Source organism: Arvicanthis niloticus, chromosome 16, assembly GCF_011762505.2.
Source record: "Arvicanthis niloticus isolate mArvNil1 chromosome 16, mArvNil1.pat.X, whole genome shotgun sequence".
Lineage (NCBI taxonomy): Eukaryota > Metazoa > Chordata > Mammalia > Rodentia > Muridae > Arvicanthis > Arvicanthis niloticus.
The window spans coordinates 22,647,342-22,672,227 of NC_047673.1; the positions used below are offsets into that span (position 1 = coordinate 22,647,342).

Here is a 24,886-nt window from a genome sequence, read left to right on the forward strand (position 1 = left end):
AGCAACCACTAAAGGGGATACAATAAAAATACCATTGAGTGGAATTCTTAAAGGGTTCAGTTAATCTACAAGGCATCAGGAAGAGGAGGGAGTCTGCACTGGAATGTTCAGGTCATTGAAGAACCCTTGAAGATCTCAGCTTTCTCATTATAATGATTATAAAACCCAAAGTGGTCAGCTCTACACAGATGAACTGTACACGTCTTAGGTACACGTCTTCATGCTCTTAGATTGGTCAGATTTCTTAGAGAATTAAAAGCACAGCAAAACTAGTAGAGAAACGGTTATGGTTTAGGTAACTGTAAATCTCTGTAATAAGACTCCTCCACACCCCCACCCCAGTTGGCACACCTATTGATGAACTATTTGGAGAGTGTCTTAGTTAGGGTTCTATTGCTGTGAGGAGAGAGATCATGACCACAGCAACTCTTACAAAGGAAAACATTTAATTGGGACTGGCTTAAAGTTTTAGGGGTTCAATCCTAGAAAGAGATTCAGTCCTGGGAAGAACGGCCTAGCCAAGGAGCAGGAACTTACAGAGAGATAGTGAGAAAGATGGCTTTTATAAGAAGACCTTACTAAATTTAAGAGTAGAACACAGAAATTGGGGTTTCCCCCAAGGACAGAGCAGTTGAGGGAGAGGAACCAGGGTTCCAGCCGATACAGCAGCTGAAGACAAAACCTGTGGCAATCACAGTAGTGGTTAAGGCATTTCAGGTTCTCCCAAGCTTGGCACAGGCCCAATTCTATCCTATGAGAATTAATACTCTGTATCCATGGCATGCAAAAATGCAGCCCTAGGTTGGCTTTTGCTGTGGGTGGTGGAAACACCTCTCCCTGTAAACAAAATAGGGGGCGAGGGATGGGCAGGTGCAGCAACACATCTGAGCTATATAACAACAAACACAAGAGACTGAGACAGGCCTGTGAATTCTACACCAGCCTGGTCTTCTACTGATAGACATAGCCACTTGCAAATGATAGTCTAAAGTTCAAAATGTCACATTTTTTTTCCTTAAGCATACTATGTAGGTTTTTGCTTAATAATAAGTAGAAATATCCTTAATAATTTAAGACATAAATATTCATTAATCTTGAGTTTATATAAAAAGAAAGGAGAATGTACGTATATTTATTCACATAGATATTAATCTCCAAAGAAGGGAGAAAGCAGTGAGAATTGATATGTTTTCAAGGATACATAGATAATTATAAATAAATAAATCCAGGCTTTTGGTCTTAGTAGTTGGGAGACAAAGACAGGGACAGATAGGTTCCTTGTGAATTCAAGTCCAGCCCAATCTACAGAGCAAATCCAGATCAGCCCAGGCTACACAGAGAAAGTCTGTCTCAATAAATAATAATTGTTTTAAATATCAAAATGCACATGGCTATAAGTTCAGTGTTTATGATGATATTCCAAATCCCCTACGAGAGAGGTCAAAATAGAGAAGACCTGAATAAAAAGGGACTGCTAGACTGAATCAAACTATACTTTTGATGACGTCCGGTTGCTGGACCAGGGACATTCTATTTTGGGAGAAAGGTTCTGAGTTTATGTTAACAGAAAAGAGGAAAAGGCTTTGGACTCTTTCCAAAGTAATAAGGATCAGATTTGATAGAGGGAGAGCCCCTGAAGATCTCAGCTGCATACAGGAGAAAAATCAAAAGGACCAAATGCACTGGTAATATATATTACTAAACCCTCTATTGAAACAGCTCTGAAACTAACTGGGACATATACATGTCTCCAGCCAGAACCTCAGCTTGCAAGGGCAATAAATCTTGTTGGTTTAGAAAAATGGTATTCTTACATACCATCCTTTCAGGTGGCATGAATGGAGATTTATGTTGCAGTTTGATTATATGATCAAACTAACTTCTGAAGAAACACTGTTGTCTTTCACGTGTTCAAAGAGCAGGAAATTATCCTTAACTGATCTGTGCAGCCTTTATGTTCCATGCAAATGTCTTTATAGACTATATATTGCTTGTAAGATTTATATATTATAGAATGGAAGACCAAGGGGGCGGCTCTGACAGGATTCAACCTTGGGTGATGCTGAGATGCTTAGACCTGCTGTTCCAGCTCCCTGATCAATCTTCCCTCAAACTGATGCTGTTTCCAGTGACTTCCTTCCAGAACAGCTTCAGAAAGGATTGCTATTCCCAGGTAACCTCAGTTCATCCAGCCTTTCAGACTGTTCCAGTCAGGATTTCCGTTAAGTCCTGATCTTCATGAAGCGTTCAACAGAATTGCCTGACACATAGTTAACACTTGGACATGCCTGTGATTGATACTATTATTATTTAGAATGGAGAGCCAAATGGGAATCCTGTTCACATGGAAAAGGATTGCCGTGTCACTTTTCTTGCTGTCTAAAACACCTTCAATAGTGCCTATGTACATCAAAATGTTGTGTTGATGTAGTTTGGAGCCGATGGGGGGTTTTTCTGAGGATTGGATTGAGGGATACCTCATGTGCATGCTAGGCCAGTTGTTTAAGACAAAGCTATGTTCTCAGCCTACACACACAAAAGCACTCGAGAAATGGTCTCGCCAAGTTTCTCTGAGCGCTGACTTGTAACTTGCTGTGTAGCCCAGACCAGCCTTGAACATTCACTCTTTAGCTTCCTGAGTAGCTGGGGTTATAGATCGTTACCACTAAACCAAGGCTTGGCTGTTAAATTATTTCGGAATGGTTAACTTGTCCTCTCCAAGTCTTGTTTTCTACAACTGTAAAAACCAAGCAACCGACAAACACAACCTCCCAAATCCAGTTTGACCTAATTTAATTCACAAATCCCTGAGTGGTTTCTGTACCTGAGTGCACAGCACTTGGTCATATAATTCAGGGTTCCAGATCCTGCTGACTGATGTTGGGTAAGTTTTCTAAAGGGTTGGGCACTGTGTATGAGACCTGGAACTGCCTCAGTCCCAGTGGGCCACCTGCTCTGAGCAGTGGAAGCCACATCTGTTTGTCAGTCAGAACCAGTGGCCACATTCTTTCCAAGGAGAAATAGTAAATATTCTGGCACAAGAGGTCTCTTGTAGAATACATATTTTATTTGTTTTTTGGCTTTTGTGTTAGTGACTCTGATTAATGCTGAAGGAATATTTCAGTAAGATTTGTTATAATTCGGGCTGGAGAGGTGGCTTAGTGGTTAAGAGCACTGCCTGCCCTTCCTGAAGTCCTGAGTTCAATTCCCAGAAACCACATGATGGCTCACAACCATCTGTAATGAGATCTGATGCCCTCTTCTGGTGTGTCTGAAGACAGCTACAGCGTACTCACATACATAAAATAAATAAATAAATCTTTTTAAAAAAAGACTTGTTATAATTTGAAATGAAAAGAACAATACTTACATTATTTTTTTCCTTGTCTTTAAAAAGGACCTTAGACTGTCCTGGACTGGAGAAGTGGAAGGATCCTGGTGACAACACCGGAGCCACATTTGCTTTAGAGTCGAGGTATACTACTTGAAGCTAAGTGAGAGAGAGAGAGAGAGAGAGAGAGAGAGAGAGAGAGAGAGAGAGAGAGAGCGAGCAGTAGAGTGGGGAGATTCGACCAAGAGCTTCACTTTTCAGTCAAGTGACCCTGAGGATTTCCCTCTGATACTTTTCTAGGTTTAGCACAGAGAGATCTTAGATGAGAGGCCTTGAATTCCCTTAGAGTGCTTTCAAAGCCCGGCTGTCAGCCTTCACCCTGCTGTGGAGTGGTTTTGAAATAACGGGGCTAAGAGTCCTCTTCAATTGGCAGTTTGATCGTCCATCCTGGCTCTCTTGCTTTGAACGCATTCTCCAACAGAGTCTTTTCAGGGCATTCTTTAAGAGCTTATGAGCTTAAGGGTTCAGAAAGAAAGAAAAGTATGTTTTTATAACCCCACTCTGCAAGGATAGAGACTCTAAAATTCCAAAAAAAAGTGCTTTTTTGGTTGTTTACTTTTCTTTTTTCTTTCTTCCCCTTTTTCTTCTTTTTACTTCTTTACTTTTCATTCCTCTCACTGTTCCCTCCCTGTCACCCCTCCCACAACCCTTCCCTTGTCCTTTGAGCAGTTGGGGCCTCCCCTGAGTATCCTCCCACCCTGGTACATCAAGTCTCTGTAGGGCTACATGCATCCTCTCCCACTGAGGCCAGACAAGGCAGTCCATCTAGAAGAACATATCCCACAGACAGGCAGTGTTTAGGATAGCTCCTGCTCCAGTTGTTCGGTACCCATATGAAGACCAAGCTGCACATCTACTACATATGTGAAGGGAGGTCTAGGTCCAGCCCTTGTATGCTCTTTGGTTGGTGGTTCAGTCTCTGAAAGCCCCAGTGGTCCAGGTTAGTTGACTTTGTTGGTCTTCCTGTGGAGTTCCTATCTTTTTCGGGGCCTACAATCCTTCCCCCAACTCTTCCATGAGAGCCCCCAACCTCTATCCACTGTTTGGCTGTGGGTGTCTGTATCTGTCTGAGTCAGCTGCTTCGTGGAGCCTCTCAGAGGACAGCCATGCTAGACTCCTGTCTGCAAGCATAACAGAGTATCATTAACAATGTCAAGGATTGGTGCCCGCCCCTGGGATGGATCTCAAATTGGTCCAGTTATTGGTTGGCCATGCCCTCAGTTTCTGCTCCATTCCTCGTTCATACATTTCTTTTAGAAAGGACAAATTTGGGTGGAAAGTTTTGTGGGTGGGTTGGTGTCCTTATTGCTCCACTGAGGTTCCTGCGTGGCTACAGGAGGTGGCCTCTTCAGGTTCCATATCCCCAAGGATGTGAGTGACAGCTAAGGTGACCCCTGTTGATTCTTGGGCACCTCCCTTATCCCAGGTCTCTGTCACTTCCTGGAGATGTCCCCAATTCCCTACCCCCATAAGTTGCAGATTTCCATTCATTCTCATGGCCATCTAGCCATCTCTCCTGTTGCTCTCCACACCTGATCCTGAACCCCCTTCCCATTCCCTCTCCCACCAAGTTCCCTCTCTTCATCTGCCTCAAATGATTACTTTATTCCTCTTTCTAAGTGAGATTCAAGCATCTTTCCTTGTGCTTCTTGTTCAGCAAAATGAGGCCTAAAGGCTACAAAAATACAAAACTACCATCGGGTTTGTCGATTGTTGGGCAACTGAAGGCATGGGGCCTACCCTGAAGCTTGGTTAATATACCTCGTGAGATCCCATTGGAGATCAATACTTTTTCCTTTAACAGCAGGTACCAGGTGTAGATAGCTTCTTGGTTAGGTGGGAGCCCATCTCTACCTCTTCTCAGCTCTCGGACTCCTATCTGGTTTGAACCTGTGCAAGCCTCATGCGTTCCACACAGTCTCTGTGAGTTCACACGCCTATCAGTTCAGTTGCGTGTGAAGACAGTTTCCTTGGTGTCACCTATCACCTGCCTCCTCTTCCACACAGATCCGTGAGCTCTGAGAAGAGGGGTTTGAGCAAGACACCCCGTTTAGGGTTGAGTGACTGCTCCGAGGTCTCGCACTCGCTGAGTAGCATCCGGTTGTGGGTCTTTCTGCTGGTTCTCCTACAAGAGAAGCTCCTCTATGGAGGACCCGGATGAAGTAAAGGCAGAAGGAGAAGGCCCGGGCAAACAGTAGCTGTGGTATTTGCATAAGATGGTGATGCTGATTATTACAGCCTAAGGGATGGAGGATTCAATGGCTCTGTGAATTGCTCTGGATGTCCTGAGAAAAAGGACTGGGTCAGGTGAGCTAACGACTCAAACACGTGGGACTTGAGAAGATTTCCATGGCAATGCTAAAAAGAGTATCTCTCTCTTTTTTTCTCCCTTCCGTTCTCCCTCTTGCTCCAGCCCCACAGTTATGAAGGAGACGGGAGGAAAAGCCAAAGCAGGTGTTCTTTTCCAAAGTTAGCATCCTGCTAGGAAAAATTTAAGGTCGAAAGAGCTGGGACACTTGCCTGTTTTACCTGTTCCAGGGCATTGGGCTCAGCCTGCTAGGGGATCCTGACCACTTCTCCTGGGTCTTGCCTGGCAGAGTGATGCTTGCTTGGTCTCCAGATCTTCATCCATATCCATTCACTGGCTCTAGAAACACAGTCACAGACACAGCTAGGCTTAGCAGATGGTGATTCCTACTCCTTCTCTAGTTAGGAACTGACTTCCTGAGACCGGAAGGAGTTGCTTCATGTGCACAGGCAGGCCCCTGGTCATGCTTATGACACTAGGCCCTGAGGCTGTTGGGAAAGACTAAAAATAGAAAATATGGATAACACAACAGGTAGACACCGGAGCACTGTTTATTTATTTATTTAAATCTATGTCCTGACAAGATTTCTGGAACAGTCTATTACCAGGATGGTTTCCTCGGATGTTGGCAAAATAATGATCTGCAAAAAATACATGTTCAGGCGCTAGAATCTTCCTGGCATAGCATTAAGGAGGAAGGCAGAAAGCCTTGGGGAATGAAAACATGGGAAGAGATTCTTTTTCTTCTCGCCTCCTGTTTATTGATGCCAGGTCTCTAAAAGTGTTTAAAGTCACAGAGGCAAATACAACTTAAATTCTGGAAATCTGTAGGCTAAATGGCTAAATTTTAAGCCATTTTTTTTCATGGTGATGAAACATATAGGTTTATCACTTTACCCAGTTAAGGTGTACAGAGCAGTGTCATTAATACACATTATTGAACAGCAGTCACCACCATCTGTCCACCTCCAGAATTCTCTCATCAGCCCAGATGACAACGCCTGTTAAAACATCCCCAGTCCCCTCTGACTCCACACACGAGCAAATTTTATTTTACTTTATGTTCCTATGAATTTTGTACTGATAGAATTACACAATCTCTTTTTCTTGGCGTTTTCAAGTATCTATGTTGTAGCATGTATTGGAATTTCATTTTCTTTAAAATTTGAGTAATAGGGCTAGACAGATAGCCCAGCTGTTAAAGGCTAAGACATACAACCAAAACTATAAAAATATACATAATAGCTGGGCCTGATGCCTGATGGTATATACCTGAAAGCTGAAGACTTTAAGGCTGAAGTGGGAGGAGCTACATTTTGAGACCCTATTGGGAAGTACAGTGAGTTCAAGTCCAGCCTGGGCCACAAGATGAGACTACAAAGTATTCCATCATATGTGAACAACATATTCTGTTTACCTCTATCTGTTTGCCAGGAAGTCAGTATTCTGCCAGCAGCTTTCAGATGAAGATGTAGCTCTCTCAGCTCCTCCTGCTCCATGCCTGCCTGGATGCTGCCATGTTCCCACCTTCCCACCTTGATGATAATGGACCTATAAGCCAGCCCCAATTAAATGTCATCCTTATAGGGGTTGCCTTGGTCACGGTGTCTGTTCACAGCAGTAAAATCTTAAATCAGACACCTTACAATGCTTTTGCTTATAGATTATAGTTTCTGATTTCATAGTTTTATGGGTTTTCTGTGTGTACAAATGTGTGCATCTCAGAGTTTGTATGTGTTCCTTATGCTTTTTCGTTTGGCTCTTTTTTTTCCCCTGCTTGTTCATTTTATCCTATCCTGGCTTGTTTGTTCTTATATGATTATTTAATATTATTATTTTAAATGTCTGTTTTTGTTCTAATGAGAGGGAGAAAGGGTATGGATTGAGTGGGTAGGAAAGGAGGGAGGAGCTAGGAGGAAATGGGGGGAGGAAACCATAATCAGAATATGTTGTATGAAAAATAAAACAAACAAACACAGCAACACTGTGAACCTCCTGTCTCTGCAGCCTCTTCATTTAAATCTACCCCACAGGACAAAAAGTGGGGTATATACTTTTTTTTTTCACCAAACAAATTCTCTATCTAGATTTGTGATGTATTACCTCGGGCATGCTAAGCTGTTGTGGAATACAGAAGACACATTTATCATCTTACTAGCTTTTTATTTAACTGAAAAGACCTGCCAGGTAACAAAAGACCTTCTAACCTGTGCCCTGGTTCTTTTACTGGCAGGAGATCATGGAGAAGAGATTCGGTTTATTTTGCAATCTGGTACATTTGGTACTTGTTTTTTTCCGGGTTTTTCTAAGTATCTGCTCCCTCTCCCAAAAGGGTAAAAGATACCATTGGACACAGTTACAATTCGGCCTGAGATCTAAAGGTATAAAAGTTCAGTATGTGGGAAGGTGCTAGAGGGGATAGCTTTAGTGCATACCTCATAACTGCATGAAGCATCATGAATATTCTACAGCTTGTTAAAAGACTTTTCATTCTTTTTGTTCTAGTTGGCTTTCTGTTGTTAGGATAAAACACCAAGAGCAAAAGCAACTTGGGGAAGAAAAGGTTTTTAATCACCTTTCAGTTGATAGTCCATTGGGAAGGGAAGTTGGGGCAGGAATTTGAAACAGGAACTAAAGCAAAAGCCATGAAAGGACATTGCTCCTGCCTTCCTCTTCTGACTACCTTTCTTGTACCTCCCGGGACCATCTGCTCAGGCATGCCGCATCCCACGGTACACTGGGCCCTTCCACATCCATCTTCAGTCAAGAAAATGTTGCCCTGCTCCATACTTGCTTACAGGCCAACATGATAGAGACATCTTCCTAGTTAAGGTTCTTCCTTCCAATTGACTCTAGTTTGTGCCAAGTTGACAAACAACAACAACAACAACAACAACACCCAACCAGTACGGTTTAAAAAATAGTTTAGATACTGTCTCACTATGTATCCCAGGCTAGCCTTGAACTCAATAGCCTTCTATCTCAGTCTCCTGAGTGCTGGGATTATAGGCATGCTTCACAACAACCAGGTCCAATTTCTTATTACTTTAATAATAATAAAAAAAACCTCTTCAAATTTTAGATTCCTTTTTGGAGTGAAGCACGTTCTTTAGGCTAAGTGTGAACACTTAGCACAATGGCTGTGGATTCAATACCGAGCACCACAGACAGCAAATATTATAAGGTTATTTCTCAGCTGGACAAATTCTGTTTTCCTAAGGATCAGCTACACGTCTCCTGACTGTCCACCCGTCAGCCTCAAGAATGATCGATCAGAACGCACATGATGCTTTTCAATTGTGTCTGTACTGAGATAGCATAACAGGGTGGTGGTGGCACACGCCTTTAATCCCAGCACTTGGGAGGCAGAGGCAGGAGGATTTCTGAGTTCGAGGCCAGCCTGGTCTACAGAGTGAGTTCCAGGACAGCCAGGGCTATACAGAGAAACCCTGTCTCAACAAAACAAAACAAAACAAAACAACAACAACAAAACAAAACTCCCCCCACCCCCCAAAGAAACCAAAACAGCTCACTTCAAGCCAGTCAGTGCATTTCATTAATCCCAGCACTCAGGAGACTGAGATAGATGGATAATGAGTTGAAGGCTAGCCTGGGCTATATAGTTGATCTACTATATAAAATAGAGGCAAAGGCGTTCTGAATTGGAGGCCAGCTACAGAGCGAGGTCCGGGACAGCCAGTGCTATGCTGTCTTGAACACTGTCTAGAGAAACCTGTCTTGAAAACCCCAAGCCAACCAACCAAATTAAAAAAAAAAAAACAAAAAACAAAAAAACAAAAAAACAAAAAAACAAAAAAACAACTTCAGGTGCTGGATTCCTTCAACTAGACTTGGCTAACATACCTGTTCTGATTTGAATAATGTACACTGATAGTATTTGGAACTGGGAGGCCCTACCTTTTCATAAGAGACTGAATCTCATTAGTGAGGACAGATTTAGTTACCAAGGTATCCCAGCACCATGGCACCAGGAACTTGCAGCAGGCGTGCCAATCTAAGACGCTGAGACCAAAGCAACCCCTTGGGAACCTTGGTTTAACAAAATTGGAAACTGCCTTTGTGCTTCAGTCCTCCTGGCTAGTGAGCGCAGTCTCCCGTGACTTAAAAGGATGTCAGGACCCTTCCTTTCTAGAGGGGCTCTTATAGAGAACTTTCCAGAATTCCAGGACCTGATGCATTCCTGAGCCAATAGCTGTAAGGCACCAGTGAGGGGCGGTCCAGAGTGTTTTTAAAGCCAGGACCGCTAGCTTTTAAACACCGCATCCACGAAAACGTGGATCCCGGATCTCACAGACTGACCGCGGCGGGATGATCCGGGAGCTGCGCCTGCCATTCCATGGAACCTTCTCCGGGTCTCCCCAAGAGCTCAGGCGCATAAATAGAAAGTGAGGACTCTGGGGAGCTGGTAGGGCGTCCCGCATCCCTTGAGAATGGTTGAAGTTCTTTGCTGGGGACTTGTTTTGATGCCCTGATGCCTAAGGTGAGTCTCCTGCTGCCGGTGGAGACTAGGGCGCTGTGCAGAAGTGGAGTGTAAGAGGAGGCAGTTTGATGGGCCCTGGCGAAGTACCCGAGTCTGCTGGGAGGAGGTAGGGGGTGGGACACTAGAAACCCTAAGCACCGCTTTCTGGAGCCAGAAACTGGGGCGCAAGCCGATCCGGCCGCGGAGAGCAAAGCTGGGAGCAGATGGCCCCAAGCCTTGGGCTCGGGGAACCGGGAGGAGCACGGTATCCCGAGGGTCTGATTTAGCACGGAGCTGGGGCTGCAACTCCGCTCCCTTCCCGAGGCCCCAGGCAAAAGTCTCAGGGCCCTGCTGTGTTGAGGACTGCGGCTCGCACCTGGGTGCTGCTCCCTTAGAAACACTTGTTGATTGAACTTGTGCCCAGCAATAGCAGTTTTGACTTTCTGGAGGTGGATACATTGTGCATTTAGTAGATACTTCCGAAGAGCCTGCGGGCTTTGATTCTCCACACACTAGTCTTTCTTAGAGCTTTTGTACCCAGCTAGGGCACTTAAAATACGACTCAGTCCGTATTACAAAATACAGAACTTGTGACTTTTAATGACATTTGATTGGGATTTTTCCATGATTTGTTAACTGATAGCAAATCTTACACAAAATGCCTTTTTCTTAACATACCAGCTCTAATAGATTACCTCGTAAGCACTCACACGATGCCCCCAAACGGCGCTTAGAATAGTTGATAGTTGATGAAGGACTGACTTGTGCTGTGTAATGTATGCAACCCGGATAGGTCCAGTTTTGAATAGGGCTAGCTGATGCTAGCTAATGCCTGCAAATGCAGCCTGCCTGCCTGCCTGCCTGCCTGCCTGCCTGCCTGCCTGCCTGCCTTCCTTCCTTCCTTCCTTCCTTCCTTCCTTCCTTCCTTCCTTCCTTCCTTCCTTCCCTCCTTCCCTCCTTCCCTCCTTCCCTCCTTCCTTCTTTCCTCCCTCTCTCCCTCCCTCCCTTCCTTCCTTTCTTCCTTCGGATGAGGTGCACCATTCCTCACACAGGCAGGACCAGTCTTGGGCTTGTTGGAGATATCATATGACAATCTAGAATTTTGCTTCCCTTTGCTTCACCATACTCTCAGATGGAGTTCTTTCAGGTAGGGCCTTCGTTGGTTTCGGCATTGAATAATCAGCCTAAGAGTTTGAACACTGAATTTTCCACCTAACAACATACAGAGTACTCTATTTCAGGGTTAGAACTACCTCTCAAATGTTTTCTAAGGTGTGTGTAGTGCTCCACTGGTGTTAGGTCTCAAACTGTGACAAGGGGCTAACTCAGGTGCCTATTAACATATCAAAGTTGAGGTTGGCAGCCATGTTCTCCCAGCATCCCTCAGTACCTACCTGCTCCAGGGTTCTCCTGGCTGGCATACCCAGCCCTGTACCCTAATCTTCAGTGAGCAGTCCGTCCCTCAGCTGCTCTGCCCTGTATAAATCAGTCATTTTGGCTATGCCATGACACCCCCCCCCCCGCCAGTTTTGCCTCTTGGTCTCCTGACTCTCCTTTTTCTGATCCCCCATCTCCTCCTGTGTCCTGGCTCAGTTTACCAGTCATGTCCACTCTGGACTCTCCCAGCTGTCCCTGCCTTGGGCTATGCTCTCCCTCTGTCCAATAAGCTTCCTCCACCATACTTAGGAGAGGTCATCTCCTTCCCTCCCTTCCTCCCTTCTTCCCTCCCTCCCTCCCTCCCTCCCTCCCTCCCTCCCTCCCTCCCTCCCTCCCTCCTTCCCACCTTCCTTTCTGCCTTCCTGCCTGGCTGCCTTTCTGCCTGCCTGGCATTCTTTGTCTCTGTCTTTGTCTCTGTCTCTCTCCTCTGTCTCTCTCTGTGTCTCTCTGTCTCTGTTTCTCTCTCTCTCATATTCTTTCTTATTCAACGGCCTGTAGTTCCAGCATTTATTCTGGAAACCAAAGCAAGAGAAGGTGATTTAGAGGCCAGCTTAGGCTGTGTAGCCAGACCCTGCCTTAGAAAAGGAAAGGAAAGGAAAGGAAAGGAAAGGAAAGAAAAAGAAAAAGAAAAAGAAAAAGAAACAAAATAGAAAACCAAAACCTGTCATTTGCTTCTCAGGACAGTAAAAGGTGTGTTAAAATCCAGAAATTGTGATAAGTCATCTGCTGGCTTCCTGCTAGATGGCAGTGTCTAACAGTGAATCAGAGCCTCTGTTGTGACTGGGTTCCTGCCCATCCTGCATTCTTCAAGGACAAAAATGAAGCAGTTTTCAAGTATTTGTTCTTATAAACAACATTCAGAAAACCCTTCCTTAGGATTATACTTAGGAAATAAAGGAAAAGATGAAAATTTGGCCAATGTATGCACAAAGCTGGCCTAGGACAAGAGCCTTCCCAGACTATATTTAAATGCTTTTTTATGTATGCAGGATCGTTCCAAGAAACAGAATCTTACTCTCATCCTTCCACACCAGACACCCTCTCCCACAGTCTCATGTTTGTACACTTGGTCCCTAGCTGGTGGCACTGGTGGGGAAGTTGTAGATCCTTTAGAAGGTGGGGCCTGGGTGATGGAAATAGACCCTAGGAAGAGACCATGGAAGGAAGCTAGAGAAATAGAGTGGGGTTCACATCCGAGTTTCTTTTTCATCATTGGGGTTGGAGCCCAGGGCCTTGTGTAGACAAGCAACCTACCACTGAGCTGCAGCCCCATATTGGGCCTCTCAAAGCTGACATTTGGAAGCTTTGTGAAGGCATGGGCAGACTTCAGTCAGAGCAAGATACTCAGTTTTGCTTCTTGGTACATGAATTTATCACCAGCCGAGTGGAGAATCCAGGAGGATGGGAATGGGAAGATAACTAGTTTTGGGGCTTGAGAGCACCCACTGTAGGGATGCATGAGGAGGCTTGACGAGGCATAGTGGAAAGGAGACAAATAAAAGTGCTCGAGAACACGACACATTCCTACATGTCCCATGTCATTTCTAAGGACAGCCACACTTTAAGGGGGGTGTACTAGAGATTTATGCATTATGAAGTGACAGTATCTTTTGGAAAACCGAGCCGGTTTGAGAGATTAAGCGTTACTGTGAATCATTCAGGTTTGATAATTAGGTTCCTTTGAAGCCAGTCTCTGGTGTCATCTTTATAGCCTAGTACAGACGATTGCTGTCGACTGCCCGATTGCTAATGGAGAACCAGTCAGAAGAGTCATTTTAGAACTGTGTGTCTTCTATCTCCCTTCTATCCCGCCAATGGGGAGAGGGAGGAGGAGAGGAGCCCACTGAGTGTCAGGATTTGAGATGGTTAATCTTGATTGTCAGGGTCAGGAAGCATGACTCCAGAAATGTCTCCAAGGCTGTTTCTAGAAAGGTTCAGGTGAGAAGGGAAGGCTGGCTCTGAATGAGGGCAGCTCCGAATGTGTGCTGGATAAAAGAGGAAGTGAGTTGAGCACTAACATCACCTGTGTTAGTCACACTGTGGACACAGTGTGAGCAGCCCCCTCACACAGCCGCTCCTGTGCCATCCCCATTGTGAGGTGAGCCAAACCTAACCCACCCTGGGTCCCTTAAGTCCCTTACGTTGCTTTTGTCACATACTTTCTTACAGCAACAAGAAAAGTAGCAATTCTAGACTTAGACAACTCAGTGTGTCAGGCATGTCAGTGGACATGGTTTATCAGCTTTGTTGGGGATGGGGCAAAAATTATTCCTTGGTTCTATCTATCTCTGGCTCTGCACTGCCAGAATCTGAAGCTGGGCACACACAGTCTGCGGATTTTCTCTGAGATACTAAGCCTTACCTTCTGTAGAAGAAAACAGGAATTATTTTCCTGCTCATTTCTTTGTATAAAATTATTTCTAGATGCTCCACTCAGCCAGACCCTTTCCTCAGAGCAGATGGGCAACCGTAAATAGTGCAAAGCAGCTATGCAATACGTTAGGGAAGTTCAGCTCTCTGTCAGGGAATGGTTTTAGTCAAAATATGTTTCAGATATTACATACTGTGATGGTTTGTATATGCTTGGCCCAGGGAGTGGCACTATTAGAAAGTGTGGCCTTGTTGGAGTATGTGTGTCACTGTGGATGTGGTCTTTAAGACCCTCATCCTAGCTGCCTGGAAGTCAGTACTCTGCCAGCAGCCTTCAGATGAAGATGTAGAACTCTTAGCTCCTCCCGCACCATGCCTGCTTGGATGCTGCCATATTCCCACCTTGATGATAATGGACTGAACCTATGAACCTGTGAGCCAGCCCCAATTAAATGTTGTCCTTATGAGAGTTGCCTTGGTCATGGTGCCTGTTCACAGCAGTAAAACCCTAACTAAGACACATACCACGGCCTATGAACAGATACTTCCTCTGTCCTGGAAAATATTATTATGGGGCCTTGTCCTGACGTTCTCTCTTCAGAGTTCTCTCTGAAGAACTCTGAGGTTCATCCTGTAGGCAGTGATGAAACAGAAACAGAGGGGAGCCTCCCTTTTTGGGGTGCCTTTTCACTGGAGCTCGAGGGCCTGCATGATGCTCTCCGTGGGTCCATCTGCCCTCCCCAGCTGGATGACTTCTGTCATCTGACTTGATGACATGCTCCTGGCTAATTACTGGCACGGATTAGATTACCTGCTACTATTGGAAATGCACCCTGAGGCCTGGCAGGTTGCTCCAGAGTGTAATTCAGATACTGGAATCTGCTCCTCAGTCGTGAATATTTAACTCACAGCCAGGTTCCTGACACCTTACTACAGCCCTGGCTTCAGCAGTAACCTAACTTGAGGTGATGTACATGAAGGGAGTTTGTACTCTTGAATTATTCTTTGGTAGTCGATATGACCGTATACATGTCACAAAGCAAAAACAAAAACAAAAGTCAACCTCCTGCAAGTATCCTGAGCCATAGTAGCTACAGACATATCCCAAGCTAGCTTCGGAATCTCTCCTCAGCGTATGTTTTCCTTCATCCTTGACTTTTTCTTTTTCCTAATATCTGCTTCGGGTGTCTCTTTCTTTCTATTGATCTTGAAATCAGGTGACCTGATTTCCAGACCCATTTCTAAAAATATGATCCCAGGCCAGTTGCTTACATTTTGCCAGGCTTAGTTTCTCTTTTGGGATACCTGGAATAATCTCAACCGTGTCTTATCTTTCAAAGTGATTGTAAATAAGATTGAGTGAAGTGACAGACTTGAAACTCCTTGGCAGCTGATGAGTCTTAATTTTACTTTCAGTGGTTTATATGACTGTACGTGTGTTTGGCATGGGGCAGATGTGGCTGTGTGTGCCAGTGAACATGTGTGAAGGTCAAAGAGCAAGTTTCTGGAAGCAGTCTTTCACCATGGGTTCTGGAGATCAAACATAGGGCAGAGGTTTGCATGGTAACTGATTTTACCCACTGACCCATCTAGCTGGTCTGAAAGTGATGTAGTTTTATTCTCATCTAAGATGAGAATATTTTACTACCAAATCTGGGTCATACTAATTCTATAGCTATAGTTAATCGCTTTTGCATGTAAAATGAAAACTTAATAGTCTTTCTGCCAGGCAAAGGAAAAAAAAATGAACTTCGTTATCACTTACAGTAAATACACTGAGGACTAAACATACTTAGTAACTTCTCCACATTGATTTTAGCATGGAAGGAGAGCTCAAGATGCTAGCTCCACATCTTACGTAGTGAATAGCTATTAATATGCACTGGATACAATCCTACAGGGTGCGCTTGAGGTTCTTAGAGCCTGTTGTTCTCCTCCTCCTTGACTCATCAGCTGACAGCTGTTCGAGGCAGGGTTGGTTGTTCCCTGTGTTAGTATCCTTTAGCATGAATTTTATAGTATTCATGTTAGAAATTACGAAAGAATACATGAATTTCAGAGCTAAACTGGTTTCTGTTTGTAGTATTTATTAAAGTTATGATTTTCTAGATTATATTTTCTAGATTATTTTTGCAGTATTTCTCTCCTTTCCTTTTATTCCTCCAATTGCTTTCTCTGAAATTCATGACCTGCTTTGTAAATTGCTGTTACACACATATATGTGCACATGCGCGCACGCACACACACACACACACACACACACACACACACACACACACACATACACACACTCTTCAATATGTAAACACAACCCGCTCAGCCTGTATAATGACTAGCATGTATAGAGCTGACCACTTGGTATTGTATAACCAATTTGAGGGTGCTTCAATGGGGACATTAGGACTGACTCTGCTCCACTCCAATAGTTAGGGGACCCACATGATGGCCATGCTGCACATCTGCTACATATGTGTACGGCACCTAGGTCCAGCCCCTGCATGCTCTTTGGTTGGTGGCTCAGTCTCTGTGAGCCCCCAAGGGCCCAGGTTAGTTGACTGTGTTGTTCTTCTTGTGGTGTCCTTGACCCCTTCCTCTCCCCCCACTGGCTTGCTCACTTCTATCCCTCACTCTTCCACAAGACTCCTGATCTCCGCCTGATGTTTGGCTGTGGGTCTCTGCATCTGTTTCCATCTGCTGCTGGATGAAGCTTCTCAGGAGACAGTTAAGTTAGGTTCCTGTCTGCAAGCATGGCAGAGTATTATTAATAGTGTCAGGGATTGACTCGCATGGGATGGGTCTCAAGTAGGGACAATCATTGGTTGGCCATTCCCTCAGTCACTGCTCCATCTTTATCCTTGTGTGTCTTGTTGTCAGGACAAATCTTGGGTTGAAGGTTTTGTGGGTCGGTTGATGTCACACTCCTTCCACTGGAAGTCCTGTCTGGCTATGGGAGGAGGTGACCACTTCAGTCTCTATATCCCCCTCTATTAGGAGTGAGAATGGAAATCGTTTGGGGGCATCTCCCCAGCTGGAGAACTGGGATGGGGGAGGCTATGGGGGAGTCTGTGTGGGTGACTCTGTTTACTTATTTATTTTCTGAAGAGGCTGGGAATGTAGCTCAGTTGATTGGCTGCCTGCCTGGAATACACAGGCCCTGGATTTCATTCCTAATACCCCCATAAATCTGGGCATGCTGGTGGGTACCTATAATCCCATTATTTAGGAGGCAGAGTCAGGGGTGAGGAAGGCATCAGAGGTTCAGGGCTATCTTTGGCTACAATAGTGAGTTTGAGGCCAGCCTGGCTTTATGGGGACCTGTATCCAAAGCACCAAAAAGTTCTCCCAGTTCAGATAGGTGAAAGTCTTACGTGAAGCTTGCAGAAACTCATATCCCCACACAGCCTCCTGCTTTACTGTATTTTCTACAAAAGACTCAGCAAATAATCCAGAAACAGAAGGCCTTGGTGGGCTGTTAGTTTCTTTAGTCTCAGCCTTTATTATTTTTGTCCCCCAGCTTTATCAGAAGTGTGTGTGTAGTTTATTTCTTTATTCCTGGCTAGGAAGTAACTTCCTGTAAGTAACCCTGGAATCCAATTCTTCTGATGGCAGAAGAATTACAGAGAGAGTTGAGACTTGGGAGTTGCCACGCCTTTAATCCCAGCACTTGGGAGGCAGAGGCAGGCGGATTTCTGAGTTCGAGGCCAGCTTGGTCTACAGAGTGAGTTCCAGGACAGCCAGGGCTACACAGAGAAACCCTATCTTGAAAAAAACAAAAAAAAAAAAAAAAAAAAAAAAAGAAAGAAAGAAAGAAAGAAAGAAAAAAGAAAGAGACTTGGGAGTTGATGGAACTATGTGGCCCCGAGCAAGTTAGGTAATCATTCTGGTCTCAGTTACCTTATTTCTGAGTGAGTAAATATATGTATATGATTAGGTTTTTTATGTATGTGATCTATAAGGTTCCTTCTAGTGTAGGACTTCTGTGGTTTTACCCAGTTAGGCTATACCTATCAGTCCTTCATAATGGTTAAAATACTATTCATTTGTTGCAGTGTTTTTGGATGGCACCGTGTCTGAGGACTCCAGCTGTTCTTATGATAGACTAAGAAGATTGCATGCTGTTCCCTCTCTGCGCCAAGCCAGGCCCATTCGGAACCTTGGCTCTCAGTCCTTCATGGAGACCAGCTCCCAGCAGGAAATTGGCACCCAGATGGTTCTTCCATGTGAAGTTGTCTCTGGCTGTGGGCTGACTAAAGCACATGTGGTAGCCAGGCCAGCCCTTTGTCAATCATCCGGGTCGGGGCAGCATGGTGCGGATTCAGAGGAGGAAGCTTCTGGCGTCTTGCCTGTGTATGACAGCTACTGTCTTTCTGATGGTCACACTCCAGGTACTGGGAATCTGGGTTTTGTAGGGCAGGTTCATTGCTAGGCCTTTGCCATCTCCTTCCTCTCCAGTTCTCTTTCCCCAGGACTCTGAGTCACTGATGTTTGCTTAACTTCTCAGCATTATGAACTCACATTACACGATGCAAGGCAAGGACAGCACCTCAATTCCATTCTTTTCTTGTATTCTTTTTTTTTATTCACCACTCTTCTTCCTCCTCTTCCTCCTCTTCCTCCTCTTCTTCCTCTTCCTCCCGTGTGTGTGTGTGTGTGTGTGTGTGTGTGTGTGTGTGTATGTATGTGTGTGTTTGTAGGTTTCTTCTATGTAGTGCAGGGCGGTCTTGAACTCAAAATACTTCTGCTTCTGGCTCCTAAAGTATTGAGGTTAAAGGAAGGAACCACCATGCCCAGTCAGGAGAACATTTTCTCTTGGGCCTCAGATTTGATATGTATTCAAGGGTAACCTTCAGCATTGATCTTCCTGTCTCTGATCTCCCAACCGTTGTGACTATAGGCATACGCCACCGTGTTCAGTCGTTTTTATAACTTTATTAAATTTTTTCTTCATGCAGTATATCTTCATCATGTTTTTCTCCTCTTTCAGCGCCTCTATGATCCTCCCACTTCCCATGGTCCTCCCACTTCTCTACCCATTCAACTTTTATGTTCTTTCTCTTTAAAAAAAAGCATAAAAACACAAAACAAATATCAAACAATGAAAAACAGTAAGACAAAAAAATGTCAAAATGAAACAAAAAAACTGCAAAAAATGTTTGTGTGTGCGTGTGTGCGTGTGCGTGTGCGTGTGCGTGTGTGTGTGTGTGTGTGTGTGCGTGTGTGTGTGTGTGTGTTTTTGCCATGGAGTCTTCCATGGAATGTAGTTGATATACCCAGTGACACTCCATTGGAGAAAATTGAAATTCATGTATTCTTTCATAGTTTCTAACGTGAATACTATAAAAATTCATACTAAATGATACACAGAGAACAACCAACCTTCCCCAGAACAGCTGTCAGGGGTCAAACAGGAAGGGAACAAAAGGCTCTAAGAACCTCAAAAGCACCCTGCAGGGTTATATTCAGCACATATTAATAGCTATTAACTACTCGAGGTGTGGAGCTAGCATTTTGAATTCCAGTTTCAGGGCCTCTCCTTCAAACCTAATGTCAATGTGGAGAAGTTACTAAGCCTTTGTAGTCCTCAGTGTATTCACTGTAAGTAATAATGAAGTTCATCCTTTCCTTGCATGACAGAAAGGTTATTAAGTTTTCATTTCAACCAGATGGGTTTTCAGCACTGGGGTAGGAAAGTAGACATGAGTGGGTTATGAGTGGGTTCCCACTCCTAATAAAGAGCTATCTACAATTGGGTCGTGTCTTCTGAGACCTGCCTCCCTGTCTTCTTTTCCCTCTGTGCTCATATGACCTTTCCTCTGTGCTTCTATGTGCCCAGCAGTGCTTCTGTGTCCCCTTCTATAGTGATCTCAGTTATACTGGATTAGGGTCCTAATGACCTTATTTGAATGTAATTATCTCCTTCAAGGCTATACCACCAAGTATAGACACAAGTACCTGTGTATATGATCATCACACATCACGTTTTATAACCTACACGTGATCAGTGACATGATGGTTAACCTTCATTGTTCACTTTAGAACAGTGGTTTAGAATCATCTAGGAGACACACCTCTGCATCTCTCAGTGAGGGCTTTTCCAGGGATGTTTAATAGAGAAGGGAAGACTAACCTGGACTATGTGTGGCACAGTCCTATGGGCTGAGGGCCCAGATGAAATAAAAGGGAACAAAATGAGCATCCCTTCTCTGCCTCCTGCTCTGCCAAGCTGGGAGGTGAAAAGCTAGTCACCTGTTCCCACCACATCGTCGAGCCGCTGCTTTTGTGACTTCCCTGCCAAAATGTGCCGTGTTCCCAATCTGCCAGCTCCTCGTTGGGTATTTGGTCATAGCAGTGAGGAAAATGACTAATACAAATGATAGTTGACACATGACGATATAAATGACAATCGTCCAGTTAAGCCCAAATGCCCTTGAAGGGAATCATGGACTTTAGACATCATTCTGAATCCACACTTCATTAATTTTTGTCAGAAAATTCACTACGTGTATATGTATCTTTATTTTTGAATTTTAATTACCTACTTGCAAAAAAAAATTCATGAATACCCGTGGGGTATTTTAAAACAAATTCTTGTAGTGCTTCACTTGGCTACATATTAATATGTTTTTCTAACAGATATGGAGGTTTTTTTTTTGTTTTGTTTTTGTTTTTTTTTTTTTTTTTTTTTTTTTTTTTTGATACTAGGTTGATCTATTTCTGTCTCTCTGTGTCTTGTGTCCGTGTCTCTCCTGCCTGGGCTAATTTCAAACTCACTATTTTCCTGTCCTAGAGCCCCTTGTCCTGAATGCTGGAATTTTAAGTGTGCTCACTATATCACACAGTTAGACTTTAAAAAATTTATTTATTTTTGTTTGTGTGTGTGTGTGTGTGCATCTGTATGTATGCATGTGTGTGTATGTGTGCATCTGTGCCATATTTGTGTGGGTCCCTACAGAGACTAAAAGAAGGTGTTAGGTCCTACGTAGATAGAGTTATGGGAGTGTCCTGGGAGCAAACTCAGGTCTTCTAGGAGGGTAGTAAGTGCACTTAGTCACAGAGAATCTCTCCAGCACACAGACTTCAAAAACCATAACTATACAAACTGCTATCTCACCTTCCGCAGGGAACACTAGTTTCTCAGTACCCTCTGCAGTAGGCATGCTAGATTTCTCCCCGTGAAAAGCTCTTTTGTAATGGCATTCTGAATCTGCAGTAAATAAATACACCTTCACATACTGCATTTGGGCGGTAAATCTTGAGTTTTGCATTTGTATTTTTTGTTTGTTTGGGAGGTTTCTCTTGTTCCATATTTTATTCCCTGTCTTGGATTTGCTGAGGAAACTGGCTTATTTCTCCTTTGGATTGTAAATTTGGCTGACCTTATCCTCAGGGTTTTGTTCAATGTCCTTCTGTCTCCCATATTTTTTATTACTCAACAGTGGCATCTGGGGATAGGTAGATATTAAGAGTGTATTTATCTCTCCTTAAAATTGCCTGTTACCATTTTTAATGAACTTTACCCTTCACACAGGAGACATAGGTGAGGCACACGGAACAAATTTTGTATCTGCAGTTCCATCTCCTGGAGTTTTGACAGCCTTTTCTTTTTTCTCCTTAAGTTACTGGCTGTACATTTGCAAGGAAGGTCAAATGAAGAGAGGGTGTGGGGCTGTAAATTAACTTGCTTCCCTCAAGCTTTTGGGGGAAAAGAGCCGCATTATTACATTATAAAAACGCAGAGAAAGCTCTTGGCAAGGGCTGCCTTGGTTTTGGTTGCTTAAAGCTAATGTAATTGCTTTACTCTTTTGGAATAGCACTTGGCTTTCATAGAAAAGGTCTTAGCATTTTACTTGGCATGGCTGCTTTAAGTTTTACCCTTTTTGCAGAGAGTTACAGACTCCATGTGATGCATGGTGGCCAGTGGCCCCTTTCACAGACCAGGAATAGCATGCCCTTTAAAAAGGAGCTGCCCCTGGCTGCTGAGTGTGTATCTTCTCCCATGCAGGGTGCAAACCCTCCCTGGGTCACTGTGGAGGAGTTAGTAAATCATCCCTTGGGATCCTGGGAGAGGTTTCAGGACCCTCTGTGTCTGACTGTCTGTTAGAATGACTAACCCCAGTTGGCAGATAATTTGGGAGCTATGTCCATGTTCTACCCTCTGGAAACTGCGAACATTATCACGTCACATGGCAGAAGGGACCTTGCAGATGTGATTAGTGCGAGTGTAGCTTGGGATGGGGAAAGGCTTTGGTGTGAATGTGTCCCTTAAAAGTTTATCTGTGAGAAATTAAATCCACACAGTAAGAGTGATGAGAGACAGGATGTTAAAAGGTGATGTGCTGTGGGCTCGACACCATTATCACGGAACTGTGCTGTCTTAGGGGCTGGCTGCTGATAAAATGATGACATTCATTCATTCATTCATTGTCTGTCCATCCGAACTTGGTATCTACTGCCTTAGTTCTTTTTTTTTTTTTTTTTGGTTTTTTGAGACAGGGTTTCTCTGTGTAGCCCTGGCAGTCCTGGAGCTCACTCTGTAGACCAGGCTGTCCTTGAACTCAGAAATCCGCCTGCCTCTGCCTCTCAAGTGCTAGGATTAAAGGCGTTCACCACCACTGCCCGGCCTGCCTTAGCTTATTATGTGCTAGGATCACATGTATATACCACCATTCTGGCTCTAAAATAATCTCTTTGGGATGGCATGTGCCAGGATAAAGCCCACTGGTTTGATTATAGAGGGCAAGCATTCCAGCACTAAGCTATATCCCAGCCCTTCCTGCCCCTTTCCTTCTCATCAGCTCCTCAATGTTGGATCCTGTAGTCTTCAGAACTATGAGAAACAAATCTTTACTCTTTAGAGATGGTCAGCCTCAGGTATGCTGTTATAGCATCACTGGACCAAAGAAAGGAGGTAATCCTGAATTGTCCACAGAGATCGAAGGTAATCACAAGTCATTAAAAGCAGAGAACCTTTCCTGGATCCCAGAGAGGGCTGATGCCAGCATCGAGGGAAGTAGTATCAATAGATCTAAATATTGAAAATGGGGTCATGAGCCAAATGAACATTGTGAGTTATTCCTAAAAGATAGAAAAAACAAGAGGTTGGGCTGTCCATCCGAGTCTGTAGAGAAGAATATACGTTTGCTGGCCCTTTGATTTTAGACTATAAGCCCATGCCTAGCTCTTGACCTCTAGAATTGTATAGTAATATGTGTGTTATTTTAAAGGGGTTTTGTTGTAGGATATTTGATCACACTGTGATTCCCCAAGATGTTGTTATTTACTGGAAATACCTGTTACTAGTTTTGATGTGGCCTTTCTGTTTGTTGTAAACAGGATTAATAAAGTCAACTGTAGGTCAAGAGGTGGAGCAAGTCACCAGTTGACAGGGAGTGACCATAGAGAGTAAGGGGGAATCAGATGTGAGGATAGAGAGACTCACAGCAAGTAGAAGGGAGGGACGTTCAGTTTGAAGGGTTTTAGAGCAAGTGTGGGAGGAGGGCTTGCTTTTCCTTTTGGGATGTCAGCTGAGGAGGAAGGTCAGCTGGTTGCTTTCTCTGTCTCTCTGAGCTAGCAGGCTTTCACCCTAGCATTTGGCTCCTGGGTCTTTATTGGTAAGATTGAATGTTTGACATTCTGTTAAAAACAACAGAGTTTTTATATGTTGTTGCTGAAGACTGACAGGAAGCAAAATCTTCGAGACAGATGGGAGACGTGCTGAAAGAAATGGAAGAACCAGATTCTGATCCTGATTGCCTTCACTTTCAGGTAGTGGTTGAGCTTGGGAAATTTGAAAGGAAGAAGTTTCAAAACTCCAATTTGCAAGATGGACATAAAGACGTGGAGGGAGAGCCTAAACACCTGAATCCATTTCCTGAAAAGGAAGCACTGGCCTTGCCTGGGAGGGACAAGGTGGATGCTGGTAGCTACCCCATCGTGCTGTGGTGGTCCCCACTGACTGGAGAGACTGGCAGGCTTGGCCAGTGTGGGGCAGATGCTTGCTTCTTTACTATCAACAGGACCTTCCAGCATCATCCGATGACCAAGGCCTTCCTCTTCTATGGTGAGTTGGGCTTTCCTTCCTCCTTCCTGGTCAAAGTCTGAGAGGGCAGAGCTCTCCTAATCACATGTTGGTATACCTGATTTCCTTAGCTCTGTAGAAGACCTGAGGTATTTAGCAGATATCAGACAACCCTGGCCAGCTGTACTGGTTTGTTAGGGACTGGACCCTATAGGCTCATGTTTGAATGACTGGTCCCCAGTTGATGGACTAATTAGGAAGGATTAGGAGATATGGCCCTGTAGGTAAAAAAAACGTCTGGGGAAACTGCAGGGTTCCTCAGCCAGTCTGTGTGTAGTTGGCTAGGAATGCTCTGGGTTCCTCCAGCTGGAAGCTAGGCCAGTCGGCTCACTAAAGGCCTCTCCACGGCTCCTCAGTTCTTCATGGTGCGGCCCCAAACAAACACAAGAAAGTCCTTGGGTTTCCAAAACGGGTTTATTGGCATGGCCAATGATGGATGGATCTTGATGTACCCCCCCCCCCCCCCAACCCAGGGCAGTTCTGAGTTAAATAGCAGGGAGAAAGGGGGGAGGGGTTGGGGAGGAATGCTTAATTGACTCCACCCTCTGGCCTTCAGGTACCTCATTAGTATGTAAATCGCTCTAGGGCCTGGGGCCTGTTCATGCCCTCTACCTGTGTCCTACGTGACTGAAAGGCGCAGGTTGAATGGAGATTAGACCTCGTGTCAGGAGCCTGGGTTCTGGGGGCGCGGCCAAACCCACAACCCAAGAACCAGGATACCCTTCCATGGCCCCGACACAGCCCTGTTGGAGAATGTATGGTTTCAAAAACCTGTGCTGAGCTCAGTCTCTTCTGCTGCCTGAAGATCAGGATACAATATAT

General features: G+C 44.4%; 1 protein-coding gene across 5 annotated transcripts in view; it reads left to right on the forward strand.

Moving 5' to 3' along the window:
• The first annotated feature begins 9,785 nt into the window (after positions 1–9,785).
• The window catches only part of Pofut3 (protein O-fucosyltransferase 3), a 72,932-nt gene continuing 57,831 nt past the window's right edge, over positions 9,786–24,886 (forward strand). Inside the window, exons 1-3 of one of the 5 annotated variants that reach the window (XM_076913989.1) lie at positions 9,786–10,200; positions 18,036–18,371; positions 23,752–24,046. In XM_076913989.1, the coding sequence (XP_076770104.1) occupies positions 18,291–18,371; positions 23,752–24,046 (376 nt within the window). In that variant the 5' untranslated portion in view covers positions 9,786–10,200; positions 18,036–18,290. The other 4 variants (XM_076913987.1, XR_013104355.1, XM_034520805.2 and 1 more) reach the window with 4 other exon arrangements.